The 19,623-nt window shown below is 43.0% G+C and overlaps 1 protein-coding gene across 2 annotated transcripts; it reads left to right on the plus strand.

The window, feature by feature from the left end:
- The first annotated feature begins 2,689 nt into the window (after window positions 1-2,689).
- fxr2 (FMR1 autosomal homolog 2) lies at window positions 2,690-19,062 on the plus strand. Of its 2 annotated transcripts, none has more exons than XM_030430704.1 (17): window positions 2,690-3,421; window positions 6,194-6,246; window positions 7,227-7,320; window positions 7,845-7,916; window positions 9,699-9,847; window positions 10,120-10,213; window positions 10,595-10,711; window positions 10,836-11,006; window positions 11,121-11,199; window positions 11,336-11,445; window positions 12,036-12,122; window positions 14,714-14,933; window positions 15,036-15,215; window positions 15,626-15,820; window positions 15,924-16,031; window positions 16,245-16,333; window positions 16,433-19,062. In XM_030430704.1, the coding sequence occupies exons 1-17, from the start codon at window positions 3,371-3,373 to the stop codon at window positions 16,541-16,543; spliced, it is 1,980 nt and encodes a 659-aa protein (XP_030286564.1). In that variant the 5' UTR covers window positions 2,690-3,370; the 3' UTR covers window positions 16,544-19,062. The 2 variants fall into 2 exon arrangements, with proteins under 2 accessions (XP_030286564.1, XP_030286563.1); XM_030430703.1 differs by having other exon boundaries at window positions 2,691-3,421; window positions 11,336-11,493.
- Window positions 19,063-19,623: the final 561 nt, after the last annotated feature.

The following is a 19,623-nucleotide window of genomic DNA, read 5'->3' on the forward strand; positions in this document are numbered from 1 at the left end:
ACAACACAGTTCATTGTCAGACTGCACCTTCGCTTATGTAAAAGTATGTCCACTGTCAGAAACATTAGGCCATTTTGAAAGCCTGGATCACAAGGCACTTCATACTCTGAGAACTCTCAGTAAGAACTGGACAAAGCAAAGTACCTTTCGCAGCAGTATAGCAGTCACCTTGTTCAGCTCTCTGCCACTCTCAGTTTGGATCTACTTAAAAGTGTTGTGCTTGAGGTCTGCGCTGGCAGCCAGATTCACGGTCAAAGCCATCTTAAAGAGGTTTGATGAATGCTCAAAGTATTCCACTCGATGGACTACAAATGCTTTTTCTCTGCTAGACAGGGCGTCTTCTCTACAATCCATAAAGTGCAGACTGCCTGGATGGGATGGAAGAGGGACTTCTTGAGGAGAGGGTCCCTCTAGATGACGAGATGGCCACTAAAGCAGTTTCTACATTGTGAGACGATACCACTTTATTAATAGTACAGTTTTCTCTGTGTCTTCAGTCAGATTGAAAACCAGTGATGCTGTGCGCATGGAGGATAACCTAAAAGAAGGGCAACGGGAAGAAGTGCAGAAGAAAGAAGAATAAGTGGTTTCCACAATGAGTGCAATGTGAGGAAGGAGATGGAGTGTCTGCCTTTTTTTCATTCTATCTGGGAGAATTATTACGGGGCTGCCATGAGAAATGGATCAGTAAACAGTAAGATTCTCTATATCTTTTTAAAAATCCTATTCATTTGAAATCATAGCAATTTTCTCTATATTTGTTTATAATTATTAATGATAAATACTGTTCTGGATTAAAAAAGAAATGTCAGAAATCCACTCACTGGCCTTTGAGTCAATTTAAAGCACTGACAACAAGTGAAAAGCATTAGAAGTGTACACAAATGAAATGCACAATTTACAACAATTACTCCTCGTAACACAGGTGTTTCATAGTGGACTGAAGAAAGCTGAATCCTATCGATGTTGGTTGTAGTAACACTATATGTGTGACCTCAAAACATAAAGTACAAATGGTAAATGAGTGTTGGTCTTACTTTTGAAAATAGTTGCTCATCAGTTTAGTTTGGTAGTGACAATTTTGGTCACTGTTTTAATCCGATGAAGCTGACATCTTAACTTTATCTCGTACAAAGCAAGTGTATCATGTTATTACCAAGGGGTGTAAAATATGTGTGTGTCCATAAATCCTCCTACTACTACTCAGAATCATATATAAGGCCTTGTATTCATCCTCCTCAGCATCATTTTAGATGAGGTGATTTCTTGCCCTTGGCTCGAACCATTAACTGGCACCAACATGGCTGGTTGTTGTTGCTGATGTTGCCGGTAAAGGTAACTAGTATTAGCGGCAATATCCATCTGCAAGTCTATTCTAGAGCTTGACTCATAGGTCCGATTTTGATTCCCCTTTACATGCTTCTATTAGGACATATTATCAGTCATTTTTGCCAACAAGACTGTCTGCCCTTGCTACTTGTTCACTCAGGGCTGGTGACCATGGATGACTGGACTTTTGCCATCAGAGCCCTCAAACTCTGGGATTGCCTGAGATTAGGCTTGCAAACAAATTACCTGTTTTAACATCATTGCTTAAAACACATTTTTTATAGAAAAGCTTTTTTTGAAGTTCATGGAAGTCTGTAACTTCCATGCTGCTGTATTTTATTTTCATTTTTTTCTTATATGTAACTACATTTTTGTATGTTTTGTTCTAACTCTTTTTTATCTTGTGTATTTTGTGAAGCTTGTTTTAATCTGTTCATTTAAGTGCTATATAGGTAAAGTAATTATTGTAATTATTACAGGAATTATCTTCTCCTTTTCTTAATGAATAGGGAGTATTCTGGTACTGTGTGGTTTTCCCCCCATGACCTCTGCCCTCTGCTTCTCACAGCTGTTCCTCTCAACAGTCCCTGCCCATATCTGGTCTTCTTGGTGCTGCATTAGACTTTGACTTAGACTTAGACTTTTTTATATTGTCATTAGAATTTCACCTTACCATGCAATGGGAATGAAATTTCGTTTCAATGGCTCAGAATAGTACAGGATAAAAAAAAAAAAAAAAAAAAAAACCAGCAGCATGGTTTTACAACATCAGCATGTATTTACAGAAAGATAGGTAATTAAAAAGTGTAGACATACACACTATAAAAGATTTTTTTTTTTTATATTATTGCTGCTTTATCGGCATACCCTTACATCACTTTGCCTGCACAGTTTTATACTTATTTAGAATTCTACTACAATAACATGTGGCCAGACACAGGTTTTTGGGTCTACACAAGATGACAAGATGTCCCAGTAAACATAAAAGGAATTCCCTAATCCAGAAAGGGGTTTTCCCTTTTCCAGTCTGAAAATGTTTTTTTTTTTTCTAGCATGTGATGTAACTTTTGCTTGATACATACCGTAATATATATAGTAGCTACACTGTAGTGGTGTTTACACAATAGCTGGTGGTCCTCACTCATCAATGAGTGGGCAAATTTAGAATTGACACGGAACAACGCCAATGGATTGTGTTAGGATGCGACTCTCTGGATTTGATTGGTCTCATTCATGGACCAGCCCTTATTTGCTAAACCAATTAATGAAAGCTAAACTTGATTGCTGATGTCTTTGACCAATCATAAGCCTGCTTTTCCTAATGGGTGGGTCTCTGTCGTGGAGGGGTGGGGTGTTCGAGGTCATTCAGTCCCACTCTGATTCACTCTGTCGGCGTGTGTTTGTGGGGACGGGTAGCTGGAGTAAGGAGTCGCCGGGCGGTAGTGCATCTCTCCAAACGCTTTTTGGGAAAGAAACGCCGCTGAAAATTGCACCACAGACTGAAGAAACGACCCCCGGTGACTACTTCTGGGAAATTACTCAACGCAACGACTGCGCCACACGCACAACCAACAAACGCAACCAGGCTATCAAATGCTAGCCAGCTAGCATCCCTGAAAACTGACGGGATCAAGGTGTTGATAGCTAGCCTCCCAGCTAATTATCCATCAGCTAGCATCCTCCAGCCGTAGCATCATTAGCTTGCTTTTCCTCCTCGCGCACGTCGAGACCTGGCCGTCGCTCGTGGCGGTGCCTTTCAGCTCGCGAGCACCAAATCCTTCATTCAGACAAAAACAGACAACGGAGCTTCCCAACTAGCTGCTGCTGGAGACAGCGTCTGCGTTGCATTAGTTGACACCATCACACCCATCTCCCCAACCCCTTTTCCTCTGCCCCTCTCCCTCCACCCGAAACACTGGAAATCCACAAGCGGCCGGATAGCGGCGAAGGGCCGGCGAAGCTGGGGGTGGTAACGTTACCGGACTCGCCCGGAGTCGTAACGGCTACAGACAAGCTCAGCCGTGGGGATCTACCGACGAGTATGGACGGGCTGGCCGTGGAAGTTCGCGGCTCGAACGGGGCCTTCTACAAGGTAACCTGGCTACAGTCGTAGTTTCTAGTTGTCCCAGTTAAAAGTTTTGTTTCAGGAAAACTGTTTGGTTTCATTCTCCTGAGCCCAGTCCAAGCTAGCAATCACTTAAGTACTGTTATCTTAGGTCCAGTTCTGACAAACAGGGATGGTTTTGCGTTCCATTAGGGTTGCCATTGTGGGGTGGGTAGCTAGCTGCAGCTAGCTATTAAGCTAGGTACACTTGTCATCACCATGTATGGCCTATATTTGGTCGTTTTTAGCAAATGTCAGTATGAATACAGGCTATTCCGTAGGAAAGAGTCCCATTGTTTCGACAGGGGATTCATTGCTTCTCTCTCATGTTGCATATTGAAATGTGGGATGCAAGCAATTATAACTGACGCGAGCTGCTAATCATACAACTGTTTTGCACTTCCAGCGTACAAGTACGATGAGATGCTACATGAAAGCTCACATAGTTCGTATTTGTTTTGTTGCCCAACCCATGTTCTGGCGGCCCCCACTGAACCTTGGATCTCGTGTTTATTGCCCATGCGAGGAAGAATTTCAGTGTCGGTTTCTGTTTCAATTCTGTCTCATTTTCAAAAGAAAGTGTACTTCCATATGCAGACACATGACTTCAGGTCTTTTGTTGCTGCTGTGTCACAGCTTGTTTTCAGACAGCAGACTGGGGTGGCAACTGTCTGCATTTCAAATGCATCTGCATTTTTAAATTCTGCACATTTAAGTTATGAAAATAGGCAGCAAAAACACCAATCTGACATTCAAACAGATTTTGGTCTTGGTGAATATTGTGGCCCCTGACAGAATTTGGGATTTCATAGAATGTCAGTTAAAAACCTGATGCGGGTAGTTCCACCCAGAGGAGACTCTACGATAGTTGGGCATAGACAAATAACCCCTCTCATCTCCTCCCCGTTTTCTTTTGTGATATCTCTTATTTCTTTTATTATGTTCCGTTTGACGCACTTGTATTTCTCCATGTGCTTTTCTTCTCTCTCCTTTCTTCGGGTGTTCAGCTGGTCAGCCGGCCACATGGCGGTTTAGCGATGAGCCTATATTTACTCTCCTCATGCTGCTTCACCTGTCGTTCTGTTTTACAGGGTGACAGTTTGGCTCTGGCATGAATGAACGCTTTCCACTCATCTCTGTTACGTCCATCATCTCACAGCTCTCATTTAGTGGACAACTCTCTAAATATGCTGGTGACGTTTAAAATGTCATATTCCTGGAAATATGTTGTGCTTGATGGGGGGAAGAGAGTGGGGCAAAAAGCGTTCTTGCTTTTCTCCCTGCTGTGATTGACACACAGGGTAAAAAGCCTCAGCTTTTTGAAAACATCGCATTCACCTTGGTGCCACTCTGAGGCTGCCAGTGTTATTTTTTATACTTTTTAACTATGAATCAAAATCCTTTTTATTAACCTATCACAGCAATACAGCACCAGTCTGTCTTATACCAGGTAGGCTGATAAAAAGTTTTTTTTATTATTATTTATTTATTATTTATTATTCCACATTTGTTTCTCTTTTTTTCTAAATATCCTGCAAAAATCCCAGTTTTTCCTCTTATGTATATTTTATCATATATACAGTATTATATCTGAATACTATGGGTATTTGGTTGGAAAAATTATAACCACCCCATCTTTTGTAAGAGAGGAAGGTTGCAAATCTAGCTCATCTGCTCTGAAACGTCATGGTCACCACATGGACCTGCATGTGGCCGCTGGCCTGAGGATGAAGCACCGTCACTACAGAGATGCCTGTGAACACTCTCTGCCCTAACATTTCAACCAGTCATGTCATGCTAGGAAGAAGGCTTGCCTGCCCTTTGACCTGGTAGCCCTTGGTGAAAGCAATACTCAATTTGACATAACACGCACATGCAGCTGTCTCCTGATCACTTTTTCAGTCAGACCTGTTGTCATTGCTGGCTTCTTCTAGTCTGCTTTAGTGTCACTGTGAGCCTGTAGTGTAAGAGACGGACGCAAACCACTTGAGTTGATACAGACACAGTAGTTGTAGTCGGTGACAGCTGCCTAAAGGGTGTAAAAAACTAAACAAAGGCAAAATCTTCCCAGCAGGTGAATCCACAGCAACTCTCCTGACCCCCATGCTTGCTCTCAAGTGAAGCTACTGCCTGACTTCTCTGTCCCATATATGGTAGTGTCACACTGAAAGACAGGCAACACCCACCACTTTCCTCCCATCTTCTCACTGCTCACCATTGGGGGGGACGTTGATCAAAGTTTCAGGCTCCTGTGACAGATTTGTGGATGGTCATGCTAGACAAGTAACATGTTGAAGTGATCTCCCTCGTGATAGTTGTCTCTGGCTTATCGGTCCATATGGGCCGTGCTGCCTTTCCCATACATGTGCCCTCATGAACATGTCTCTTGTGCAACTATAGCTTTCTGATTAGCACACAAATGCAGAACTCGTGCATCTCCATTCTGTTTTTGTCTGTGTGTGAGTTTGAAAGAGATTTCCAGGCTGTCTGTGGTGTCAGGAGGAGTCAGTGTTCTTCGTCACTTTATCCAGCATAGAATTCACAGCCAGAGAATTGTGTCAGCTATGTGATGCTTTGGCTTCCTAAAGGCCCTAGATGCTCCTTTTTCAGCCACAGTATTGGTCTAGCATGGCTCACAAGCCAGCTGTCTCTGTTGTTTACATGCAAAAATCAAATGCTCACACAGCCCCACCCCTCATCACTCTCTCTGTCTTTCAGCATTCATGGGAAAAAAATTCCATCTCTCTGCTTTTCTTTCAGGGTTACATCAAAGATGTCCACGAAGACTCTCTCACAATTGCTTTTGAAAACAAGTAAGTTTGCTCTCTTAGCCTCTCTTGTATACGTGCTTTAAGATAAATGGATCAGATGCAGGGAAATGAAGCTGTAATTAAGAGTTAAAGCGACTCATCTGGGTGATTGCCTTACCCACACTTTCAAAATTGTCCTTTGCAGCACCTGTGCTTGGCATGCAGCTGCCCATACTTGTCTCTAACAGTTTTTACCTCCTGCTCTGACCCCCTCCTGCCCTTGCTATCCTGATAGCATGCTTTCCTATACTACTAGCCCCACCTACTATCCCTTTCCACCACACGCAACCCTCTGGTCCCTCTTTATCAGCTTGGCTCAGAGTGTAGAGCACAGTACCCCTAAAAATAGTGAGCCGAGGTATGCAGGGTGGGAGGGGTGGCAGTATGGTGGCCTGTGTCGATTTTGGGATTGTTCCTCCTCCTCCCCCCCCCCCCCCCCCCCTTCTCCTTTTACTTTCCCTGAGCACATGGTGTTGCTTGTATAAGAAGGTGAATGAATAAACACCTTTTGGTCTTTAATGATAGTAATAAGGCTTTTAAAAGAATAATCATTTTAAAGCTAGCACTCAGAATGAGTGAGTGTTTTCTAGATATCGATACTGAATGAACACAGAAATGAGTTGGTTTTTATGTGTCTTGAATTTCACCTTTGAAACTCATTTACTGAACTTTATGGCACTCTGTTGAGCTATTTCCAAGTTCTTATTTAATGTAAAAGGACATCATACAATGAACATAGTCACTTACTGTCCAGACACAGTTCCTTGAACTTCCTCATTAAACTTAATGAGCCATTTGGATTTTGATTTTCATTATGTCTGTTAATGTGCTGCGCAGCAGTAAGTGGGTAATATGTCCATGTCATTGCAGCCCCAGTAAGACATGAGTGAAAGTGAGCCACAGTTATGTACTAGTATTCAATTGTGTTCGATGTGACTGTTGATAAGCTGACATGTGTCTGTCTCTGTGTTGTCTCACCATAGCTGGCAGCCAGAGAGACAGTTGCCCTTCAGCGACGTGCGGTTGCCTCCTCCAACCGACTATAACAAGGATATTGGTGAAGGAGAAGAGGTGGAGGTAAGGCCCGCTGCCTTGCATCTCTACGACACTCCGCTTATCCACTTGAGTTTTCACTAATCTAACACCTCAAGGCTTTGGTGTCTTTGCTCTTCATCAGATGGAGCATTATTGGCTTGTATTGACTTTTTACAGACATGTCCTTGCTGTTCTGGCTTAAAAAGCTTAAAATGAAACTATATATTTAACATATTTGTCTTACTGTAAATCAACCAAACAGCTTCAGTCATAAGTTGAAATTAGTCTTTGTTTTGCAACACTCTGTATTATTTTTTTAAAATGTCCTATAGATTTTCTTGACATATTTTGCATTTTGGCTCATCACACAACACTGCGTAGTTGTACAGAATGCGTTCTGTCTGCTTTACTAAAAAGTAGGCAGTAGATTGGTAGGATCACATCCAAGACACGGTGTAAGTCTGTTATTTGCTTGTCGTCACATCTCGTTTTCCACCACAGGCACAGTTAATGGGTGTAATAGCTGTGTTTTTTGACTCCGCTGACATTCATGTGTCTCCTTACAGGTCTACTCCCGGGCCAATGAACAGGAGCCATGTGGCTGGTGGCTGGCGCGGGTCAGAATGATGAAAGGAGAGGTAAGCGGTTGCAAGGAAACCAATGGACTTTATCTCAAAAATGAACCTACTGAAAACTGAAACTTTATGTACAAGTTCTTTCATTGTTGATGCACATTAAAGCAGAAGTCTCTGTCAGCGTTGCCATCTAGTTGGCTACGTCTATTTATTGGTATTTCCACATAGTGAAACACAAGTAAGAGGACATTAAATACTGTTATCTCTATGATTCACCTGAAAAGTAGATTGTGAATGCCCTCAAGATTAATTGTGGAGAGCCAAAGTACTTTCACACAAAACTAAATGACACTTGAGTATCTTTAAGACAAACTGCAACTTTCTTGAGTTGAAAATTATTTTTGAAACTGACAAATTAAACAGAGAAGAGAGAATAAATGTGTAATTTGTGGCACAAATTGGATAAAAAATTTATTTGTCTCGTGCCATTTACGACTGTACATATTTCTGAAATAATGTCCCATGGTGGTCCACTGGGAGGGGAGGGACTTCTTCCTCTCTAAATCATCAGATCGCCCACTCCTACACTCTATTTTGGAGACATGTGGTTTGCTATAATGGTGTTTTCAAATCCCCTGTCCACCTCCGCATGCCTCTATTAATTTACACATCACACACACGACAGTAAATAACAAAGAACAACATGCTGTTTGGTTGTCTTGTCATGTGCAAAGATACATTTTAAACGACCCTGGTGTTTGTATTTTAATCCCTTGTAATTTGTCTAATCTCCCACAGTTCTTCAGATGCGTTGGAAACACCAATGCACTGAGGATGTATTGGTTCCTGAGTTATTGTTCCTGTAGCTTACATTTCCTGAAGCTATTGAGTCATAATGGACTTATGTCATTGGGAATACAATACCTTGTGTTAGTGATAAGATCCAGCTAGGCTAGCTTTCTCTATCCCAGTATTTAATCATCAGTAAAAGAGGCAAAGCAATCATCTTTTACATTGCCTCAGTGTTCTGTTGTATTATCTGTTACTGTTTATTGAACCCTGAGTACTGCTGGATGCTGAATATAGAGTAAATACAAGCCTTGTTACAAGATGACTGTTGCACGGTGATGAGCTCAAAGAGTCGGTATGTCCTTATGTTGTCTGACATTATATCTTCCAATGATATTTTTTACACACCCTGTGTTTTTGATTCACACTTACTTGTTGTGTCTAATTGGATTTGCACAAAGCCCAGTCCAACATGCGCTGTTGATTTATTTTGGTGTATTTATTTAATTCTCCGATCATTTCAACCAACATGGGCTGCAGGTTGAAGAGTGGGTCAGTGGGATATGGAAAGGACAGCTTTGTAGTGTTACTGTGCCAGAGGGGTTGCTGCTGGTGTAGTGCTGCGATTTTGGAGCAGTCTGATAAGAGCCTGCAGGAATGTCTAGCATTGACTGATGGCTTTAATTCTGCCCTTCTGAGCATGGGGTGTGCAGTGTTCATCTCACTGGCTCACTCTCTTACGATTCCCCCTTTTCTTTCGCCATATTTTTTTTATCGTTCTCTACGTCTCCCTCTGGTACACCTTCTTTATCCGAAACTGGGAAAAAAAGTGTAGTGTAGCCTCATTAAAGGTAACTGAGTCAAGCTACAGAATATATGATTTTAACTGATTGATACAGATGGACTGAATATTGCAGTTCTGCTCAGTTTAAATGATGGCCAGATGGTGTTATTTTTATTTTTTTTTTCGGGGGGAGGTGTCTGAGCTGTTAACCTTTCGTGTCTGATATTTCATGCAACATAATTGAAAATCTGTGTCTCTTGTGCTATTTACAGTTCTATGTGATTGAATACGCGGCATGCGACGCCACATACAATGAGATTGTCACAGCGGAGCGCATCAGGCCCGTCAACCCCAACAGCCCTTCCTCACGAAACTCCTTCCACAAGGTCCCAATCCCTATCCCAGAAGACCTGAGGGACATGTGAGTGTCACATTTACATCCTGCAGATTTGACTGAATTAACATCAGCATTGCTCCAAGGTTAAGACCTGGGCGCTGGGCTATAGAAAGTGCAGGAAAAAAAGTGAATGATGAATTGAGTTTTTCTTGTATTTTACTAGTGTAAACACCTTTCTTTGAATGTCAAGTTTTTCCATCATTAGTTGTCCCAGTGAGCAGTGATGTTACAGTAGCCCGCTGGTGCCAAATGAATAACTAAGCTGATTCTCCTGTGGATTGTTTTCTTATCAACAGCTGTGCAAATGACAACATTCACAAAGACTTCAGGAAAGCTATTGGAGCCAACTGCATCTTCTACAGTGCCCAAACACATGAACTCATTGTGCTGGTTAGTGCTCAGAATACACACTTCAGCTTGGTCACACCTCATCAACAAGTGAATGCCCTTGTTACATTACCACAGTTGGGGAGAGGAGGGCAAAGGAGTTGAAAATCTAAAAGGTTTAAATGCACTGCATGTCAGGGATTTTCTGTGTATTAAGCTGCTATTAGGTGGAGATTTGGATCCAGCCTATGCTACATATTTTGCCACAACATGCTTTATTATCCTCTCGTCACATATGCAGTAGTACTCTTCATGACCTTTAAACACACCTAAGTGTGTAAAACAACAACATTCTGAATCCATATCTTGAGCAACTTTGTCATTGCCATTATAGACTACTCTTGTACTGAATTGTGACTTATTTCCTCTCTATTATGTTTGCAGTCTACAAATGAAACCACAGTAAAGCGTGCAACACTGCTGAGCGACATGCATTTCCGCAGTATCCGTACCAAGCTTATGCTAATGTCCCGCAATGAAGAAGCCACCAAACACTTGGAGGTAAACGCACTCTTTTGACATCACACTTTCATGTGGATATTTGAGATTGACAAATTAGAAGCCTCAGCGGAATGTTTTAGCTTACACATTTGCACTTAAACCACTTCTGTGTTTCCCCTCTCAGACAAGTAAGCAGTTAGCATCAGCATACCAGGAGGAGGTGAAGGTCAGGGAGGACCTAATGGGCCTCGCCATCGGCTCTCATGGTGCCAACATCCAACAGGCAAGGAAGGTGCCCGGTGTCACAGCAATCGAGCTGGAGGAGGAGAGCTGCACATTCAGGATCTACGGAGAGGTACGTCGCTTAATGAGCTTGTGCCATTGTAGGTCCTGAGTATGTCAGCACTTGTCCCAATGTATTGATAGATGCTGAAGTGTAATTTGCTGTACTGTTTGTATTGTGTTGCAGACTCCAGAGGCAGTAAAGCAGGCTAGAGAGTTTCTTGAGTTCAAAGAAGACTACTTTCAGGTACCCAGGAACCTTGTAGGTGAGTGAACTGCGTAACATTCCTGAGAGAGCTCATTTTGTTGATGACAGCAGGCTACTTCATCACCGCAGCACATTCCTTCTAACTACCCTTATATATTTTCTCATTATCATGACATCCCTTATCTCCTGCACAGGCAAAGTCATCGGCAAAAGCGGCAAAGTCATCCAGGAGATTGTGGACAAGTCGGGCGTGGTCCGCGTCAGGATTGAAGGAGACAACGACAAAAAGCTTCCCCGGGAGGAGGTAGGCAGGCAGGGGGCAGGCAGGGACGACACTGCCAGCAGCAAAGAGGTGAATGGACTGTTCAGCTTGTCTCCCAGTCCCCTACAAACCCCCCACTCCCCCTCGCCGCCCGCTCTCCAAAAAGCAAAGCTACTTAGTTGCAGCAGTGTAGACGTCTGCTTTGACACTGTTCCGTTCTGCTGCCTTGTCTCTCTTGTTTTGTCACTGGCACTTCTGTTTTCATTGCTTTCAGTACACACAGCCCACTGCACAGCATATGTCAGTTATGTTGGGCATGTGTGGGCACTATCTGTCTGTAGTCTCTGATGGGTTGATATGTTTCTGTTGAGTTTGCTTTGTGTGTGTGTGGTTTTTTTTGTTTCTTTTTTTGGGGGGGGTTGGGGGGGTGTTCCTTTTTTAAGCATACCAATTATTCCAGAGAGGGTCAGTTGCTCACCACTTAAAATGTGATTTTTGTGTAAGGTCTTAGCTGTTTCCAAGTCACTGATATCTCCCCAAAAGTGGCGCTCAGTATGTGACGTCGTGATTATCTGCTTTGTTTAAAAAGACACTTAAATCTTCATCTCTACCTCTCTTTGTGTTTTTATCAGGGCATGGTTCCCTTCGTGTTTGTGGGAACTAAAGAGAACATCAGCAATGCACAGGCTCTGTTGGAGTACCATGTGTCCTATCTCCAGGTTAGTCAATCCCCTATGTTCACCAGTAGATGGCGGCAGTAGTCGTTTCTCTGTTCATGTCACTCAAAAAACAGATGGAACATGTCAGTATTTCTATCTTATGTTCTCTTAGAAGTTGTATCCATAAATGTGTTTCTTCTAAGAATGTCTGGACATTTAGTCAAGGGAATATGTCTCTTAGAAGCACACGTTCCTTATGTGTCATGTGAGGTAAGGTGGTTGTTGAGAAGTGTGGGCGTATGTGGAGGGTCATTTTTATATTGGTCACCTGTCTCCCTCCTCCTGCCCTGAACCACATGGGGAAAGCTGCTGAGAGCACCTCATTTTGCCCTTACCTCATGTGCTTTTATAAATAGCTCCTCTCTCTGGGATGGGCTGAAGGGTACGCTGGAGTTTAGATTACCAGCTATCTGGACCCTCAGCTTCCAAAAATAACGACAGCTCCCCTCCATGCCTCACTTCCTTCACACCTCCCTGGAGGTTCAGCTGTCGTTGGTGGAGGCAGCTGTCACACCGTGAAGTGAGACCCCCTCCTCAAAATCACCCACCACTAGAACACCACGGGAACTGCTGTCATTGCATTAAGACGGCAATGCCCACTCCCCTCAACTTTGAAGATGACACATGTGGTTTAGCTTAAAAATGTGTTATAACCTGGAGGTCTTTTTAAAGATTACATCAAAGTTTCGACCTTTTAACTTTAACTGTCTTGGTTGTAACTTTGTGTTTGGAGACTGCTGTGAGTGAGAGTGTTGCCTGTCAGAGTTGTGGTGGTCCAGGGGATCCCCGACAGAATTATATCATATGTAGTTATTCGATTCCCTTGACAACAACTACTGCTCCCGTTGTTTTTGGTGGCCTAAATTAACAATCCTTTTCACTGGTCGACAAATCTGTAAATTATTTTCTAGATTAATAAATTAGTGGTTTGGACCTAAAAATTTCAGAAGCTGGTGAAATCAGTGTGTTGCCAGTGTTTCCTAAAGTCCGAGATAATCAAAGATATTCAGTTTATTGTCAAAGAGAAGAAAGGAAAACAGAAAATACTCCCATTTAGGAAGCTGGAATCAAAAAATTCTTACTTAACAACATTACTCAAACCCATTAATGGGTTGTGAGAATAGTTGCCAATCAATTTAACAGTTGACAACTAGTGTAGGAATGCATGAGACAAATCTGAACAGCCAGATGGGCTACTCTGTCTAAACCAGTTTGTGGGGCGAAGAACTTTTGAGCCATTAAACTCACGTGGATGCCTTTCAGCTCCCTTTCTACCACAAAGTATGTCAGTCTCTGTCCAGAGAGATTAAGAAGTGAGGGGACCGTTTTCATTTCGACTGTGTGCTGTCACATCCGAAAAATGCAATCCGTCTTAGCCAAAATGGCCCCTTCCTCATTTTAAATCTGGCTCTGGTTTGGAGAAGGACATGAGTCTACACAGTTTGCAGCAGGATAATGCTTGTGTTGATAGATTCAGCTGCATATCCCATTACAAACTATCGCTTAAACTCAACCACTCAGCCATCTGTCAGAGATAGGTAGGTGTTTCAACAGAGGGGACGTTGGGTTGAATTTGCCCATAGTCATTTGGAGCGCTGAACTTTACACATTACTGACACTTAGTGGTAGAGTGATGGACTTTGTAACGGGCAGAAAAACCAGCCCAGACCCACAGCAGATGTTTTAAGACCAAGGCCCAGCTTAGTGCTGCAGAGTCCGTGTGTGGTATTGTATTGGCTGAATAAACGTGGGAAAAAATTGCAGTTCATGACAGTTCACCAAGTCAGTCAGTAACAGAACAGAAGAAATACCGACTTCTAATTCTGCAACTGATTTATTTTTTTGGTGCATATTTATCGTTTTAGCTTTGTTTATCATCCCTGTTTAATAGCATTATCGTTTGGGTTTTTTCCTAAACATGTGGATTATCTGATTTTAATAGGAACACACAACCTTTGTTTTTAGTTAAACCTGCTAATGCCTGTTGGTCAGATGATCTGCATACAATGAATGCACTTACAACAATTTTGGCACGTCGCATTATGTTTTTGGTACTGGAATGGGCCCAGGTCACCTTGTCATTGTAGATGGCTCAGGGAGCTTATGTTTCACTTAAAGGTGATATGCAAGACTGGCCACCCACTGGTCAAACTCATAACACGCATAACAAATAGGGACAGCAAGCACTAACTGCTGCTCAGCTGGTTAGTATGCTAACTTCAGTAGACATCTCTGCAGTCAAATTCATGGACATCTTTGACATGAGGGCAGAATTGTTTTTTCTTCACAGTCCAATGATAATTTTAGTGAATTAGTTTATGGGATTTTTGAATGTTTTAAACACCACATCATGCTAGTTGCAAAAAATCTAACCATCTTATTGGCACCAATGAATGACTCGACTTGATAAGTCATTTTTTAAGGATATTTTACAGTAATATGTTGGTACTTAACCACAACTTATTATAAACAACAATATCTACAGTAGGTAGCAGGTAGAAGGATCACGTTTGAAACATTTCATGTGCTGAGGAACAGGCTATGAAACGCACACTATGTACAATTGACCTCACCCTGTCTCTCCCCTGTAGGAGGTGGAGCAGCTGCGCATGGAGCGTCTCCAGATCGACGAGCAGCTCCGTCAAATCGGGGTAGGGTACCGGGCTCCTCCTAGTCGAACCGGGGGCCCTGGCCCTGAGCGGGAGAAAGGCTACTTGACAGACGACAGCAACAACTCACTCCACACCTCTCGCACCTATGGGGGCCGCGGCCGAGGGCGCAGGGCCTCCAACAGTCAGTACTCTGGATATGGTGAGAATGAAAGAGCTGACGCATAACTTCTCTTTGACACATTTGAGAGGCATATGCTGAAAAATGGCCTCTCTTAACACTGCTTTTCTATGCTTGACCCAGGCACAAACTCTGAACTGTCCAATGCTTCTGAATCCGAGGATGTTAACGACCGAGACCAGCGGCCCCGCGGCTTAGGCGCCGATGAAAGAGGCTCCAGAAGGGGTGGGAGGGGCCGAGGCTCCAACTCAGGACGAGGCCGCGGAGGGCCGGGGTCCAAGCCTTCGAACTCCATCAGCTCAGGTATAAGCAACACATGTTCTGGTTACCAACAGACAAGGAAATATACCTACTTTCAAGATAACTGGTCATATTCAGTTAATCAGCATTTCAGCCTTTTGAGAGTTTTGAGCACTTTCCCAAGTGGTCATTGCAGTAATAGAAAATAAGTCAAATTAAATAATAGATAAAAATGTTTTTGATTTTTATACTGGTAATGATTTAATTTCAACCACTGAGGAAGGAGATTTTATGTGATCTTACAATATTGTAAGGATAAGAAATAAACCTAGAGAGTGGTACTGGGAGTCAGAAGGAGATTAGTTGGAGAATGTGAGATGGCAGTCTTTGTGTTAAAGCTTGACCAAACAAATTAAAATGATGATTGAAAAGGCAAGTATGGATAAATTACAACATTTCTGTGGCATATCCAGTGCTGAGGGACCCAGACAGTAACCCATACTCCCTGCTGGAGGGTGAGGGAGAGCTGGCCGATGCAGACCTCAGTGAAGGCATGGGCGGAGACCGCCGTAGACGCTCCAGGCGCCGCCGCAACGACCAGGAGCCCAGTTTGATGGATGCTGCTGCAGAGTCTGACGGCCAGGCCGCCCCCAGTGAGAATGGACTGGGTGAGTAGACTTCACTGTTTTCATATAACAATTGTGAAAACATAAATTGTAACTGGGATGTCTCTGAGAGTGTGTAACCCTTATTTTATCTTTTGATTATTAGATGAGGAAGCCCGACCTCAGCGCCGCAACAGAAGTCGCCGCCGTCGTAATCGTGGCAACCGCCCAGAGGGAGGTTCAACCAGCCGTGATAGACAGCCAGCTGAGAATGGTAAGTCAGCATGTTTTTCTAGTAATTTTTCTCTTTAGAAAAATGTATTTTATATCAATATAAGCCTTGATCATTTGCTGTTATACTGCTTAATTCTGGGCAGCTTTGTTATTTATTTATTGTTTGTTTGTTTGTCTTGTATTGTTCTCTGGATCTGTATCTACACTGTTTGTAGCCTCAAGCAGTTGTTCTAACAGATTTCATTGTTTCCAGTGACTGTTGCAGACTACATATCCCGTGCTGAGTCCCAGAGCAGACAGAACTTGCCCCAGAAGGAAAACCATGCTGGCGCTGAGCCAAAGGTATAGACAACAAAACACACACACACATGCACCTTTGCTTCTTAATCTCTTTAAGATTATTGAACCATTCTCACCTTTCCCCACCTTTTGTACCCACAGGAGAATGGGACCAGCGCCCCGAAACCTGAGCGAACGCCATCCAAGCGTTCCCCCAGCAAAGGCATGACCTCGCCCAGCGAGACCCTGACCTTGGTCAACGGGGTCTCGTAAAGAGCCGGCCATGCCCCTCGCGAACCCAAGTCTAGAGCAAGACTCCATGGCAAACTCTGTCCCTGCTTGCATTAACTTAAACCTTAAACAGATGAGTGAAAAGTACCTGACAAAATACCTGAATTCATACTATGAGAGTGAAAAAGTACAAAAAAACGACAAACGCATCTACTTAAAAACACACGTTAACGGTGTATGCTATCCTATCTATCAGTACTTAGTGCTTATTTAAAAAAAACAACTAGCTTGCCAAAAAAGAGCTGGTGGATATGACTTGATTTTTAAAAATACTGAAATACGAGAAACAGGACGAGACTTTTTTGTTTGTTTTCGAAACGGTTGTCTTTATTTGTGTCCTTTTTTTTTTTTTTTGTTATGTTAATTTTGTTCATTGTTTATCACTGTCTTGGACTTGGCGGTCGCTCTCGCAACCAAAACAGACACTTCTCTTAACAGTGTTAAAGTACAGACGAGAGATGTAAGCTGTAGGGAGTGGCGTACGAGCAGGCAGTCCAATAGCTTATGTGACGCGATGTTCGCACACTGTACCTGGGAGTGGAGACAGACAGACAGATTGGAATATTGATAGACATTGTGCCTTGAATTTGAAAAAAAAAAGAAAAAAAGAAAATAAAAAAAAAACTTGAGTTTTTTTTTTTTTCCATTAAGTTTGTTTTTGTTTCCCGTGAGGAAGAAAGGGGGAGAGGTTTTCTTTCCAATTTTTTTTTGGTTCAAGAAGAAAACAGACCTGAGGGAGTGATGAGTTTAAATGAGTACAGAAAAAGAGTGGCTGGCCAACGTAAGGGGGAAAAAAGTCTGGTGCCAAACACGAAATTCAAGGCGCCTGTCCTCATTCCGAGTAGAATGGACGGCGTCGGGGTCAGTGCGTGCGTGTACGCGCGTATGTGTGTGTTTGTGTGTGCACAGTTGAGATATTTGGCAACCGCAAAACTAAACTGGGAGGTAACAAAACGCAACGCAGCCCTGGGCGGGTCGCACGGTGAGGCATCTCTATTTATCAACAGGCCTGAGGGAGGTTGTCACTTCCTCCTCTCAGCTGTTTTAGTTCCTTCGAGGGTCCAGGGTGGCACCCACACAGCCTCGTAAAACAGGCTGAGACCAGGCAGACTTGAACTATAGATTTAGACTATAAGAGAAACTATACCGTGCCTCTTTCTCTTGTGTCTGAGGGGGCGGCGGTGCTAGCTTCCAGCCACATTAGTGTCTTGATAAACCACTGCAGCGCACAGCTCCGGACGCACACGAGGGCGACCACCTTTCTGGAACGGGTGCTGCTGGTGGTGGAAAAAGGGCCTGGAGACTGCGGACTGTGGGAATGGGACAGCTTCAAATGACATGAGAGCCACATGACACACAGGCCCACGCTTACAGGTACACACACACACTATAGGCATACACACCAGACGCGTGTAGGTCAGCGTGGTCGCCCACGTGGCGCAAAGCAGAGGACCGCAACAGAAACCTGTAAACAAAGTGTCTGTCTTGTACCTGGCAGTTTGGGTTAGCAAATGGAGTAAGAGAGGGGACTCAAACCTCAGTGGCTCTCTGCTCATGTTGTTACTGTTGTCTTGGTTACCGCTCTCAAGTTTTTTTTGTTGCTATTTCCACATCTTAGAAAATATGAAATAAAAAATTGAAGTGAAATCTTCTCTGGAGACGAACTTTGATTTCTCTGTCTTGTGAGTTTGCAGTCTATTTTTCTAACTTGCATGGCATTTAGTTAACGAGTAGTAGGTGGTGCCTGTCCTGTGCATGAGGAAAGGTTATTAATCTGACTTACAGAGCCATTGTTTCATTCACTAGAATTGCTGCTAATGTACACATTGAATGTCTCAACTAACGTAGAAGCTCTACCTTGAAGAGAGAGAAACTTATTTGTGACTTTAAAAGAAAAAGGAAAAAAAAAAAAAAAGACAAAAACCATTCCCCACCCCCGCTCGTCTGCCTGGAATGGCCCAGGTTCTGTCGGTGGACGCGAGTCAGGAAGGGACCCACTCCTTCCCTCACAAGTTTCAGTCTCACAGAGTATTAAACGACAAGGGCAACATTGTGCATGACAAACAAGCGTCCACATGACCAAAGGTTTTGAGAGCCAGATGAATGGGAGTGTGGTTGAATCGAGATGACCCAGATGCTGCTCTTATACATTTCTGCTCACCTGTATGTTGTGTTTTTAAAGAGTGAACGAGCACTTGAGTATTTGTACCTTGGTTCAGTTGCATGTGCGCGAGTGGAGGACGAAGCCCTATCTGGTATGTTTGTGTTTACCTTTATACCTCATTGTGTGAGTACTGTATTTCCTTATGTATCTGTATCCCTCGCGTCCTGTTGGAAGACTGCTGGCCGCTGTGTGTGTGTGTGTGTGTGTGTGTGTGTGTGTTTGTTTGTGTGCGTCTGTGTGGATGCTGGTTGTACAGTTGACTCCACTCTGTCAGATTTTGTCTCTGGTTTTCTCACTCATGTTCTGATGGCAATAAAGGACTTTTCATTGTTTGGTATACATTCTCCTGAACAGTTTTTTCTTTTTGATGTATGACCAAACGCAAACGGCAGCCTGAGAAGATGCCAAGTTAAGATTTTCCAGGGTTTATATTTATATATATATTATACTCTCCTTGAGAAAGATGTAACTGCGTCGCCAGGGTTAAATTTGTCGCAAGCTATTTTAAGCAATCCTAATTTTGAGTTTATAGACGCATCAGTGAAGTCCAGCTATTATTGTCATTTTTAGCATTCTGTGTTTCAGTTTCTAGCCGTTTCCTTTTACGTTTTCACTGTCAGCCATTGAGCTGCTCCCATGAAAGTTACTGTTGAGACTATCCTTGTTGTTTTGTGACGTAATTCTTGTCTGAATCAGGTACTTCACACAGCACAGTGACTCAGCCGGTTGCTGTTGGACTCTTTCTAGACCCTACAGGGACGCTGGACATCTTTTCTCATTCCTAATGGATGTATCGGCCTGTAAATGATGTTCTGGGGCACGTGGAAAGCCCATCAACAGTATTTTTCTCCCCCTTAGACTTTGATATTGACCTTTTTATACTGTCAAAAATGTACCT

Source organism: Sparus aurata, chromosome 10 (assembly GCF_900880675.1).
Source record: "Sparus aurata chromosome 10, fSpaAur1.1, whole genome shotgun sequence".
Taxonomy (NCBI): Eukaryota; Metazoa; Chordata; class Actinopteri; order Spariformes; family Sparidae; genus Sparus; species Sparus aurata.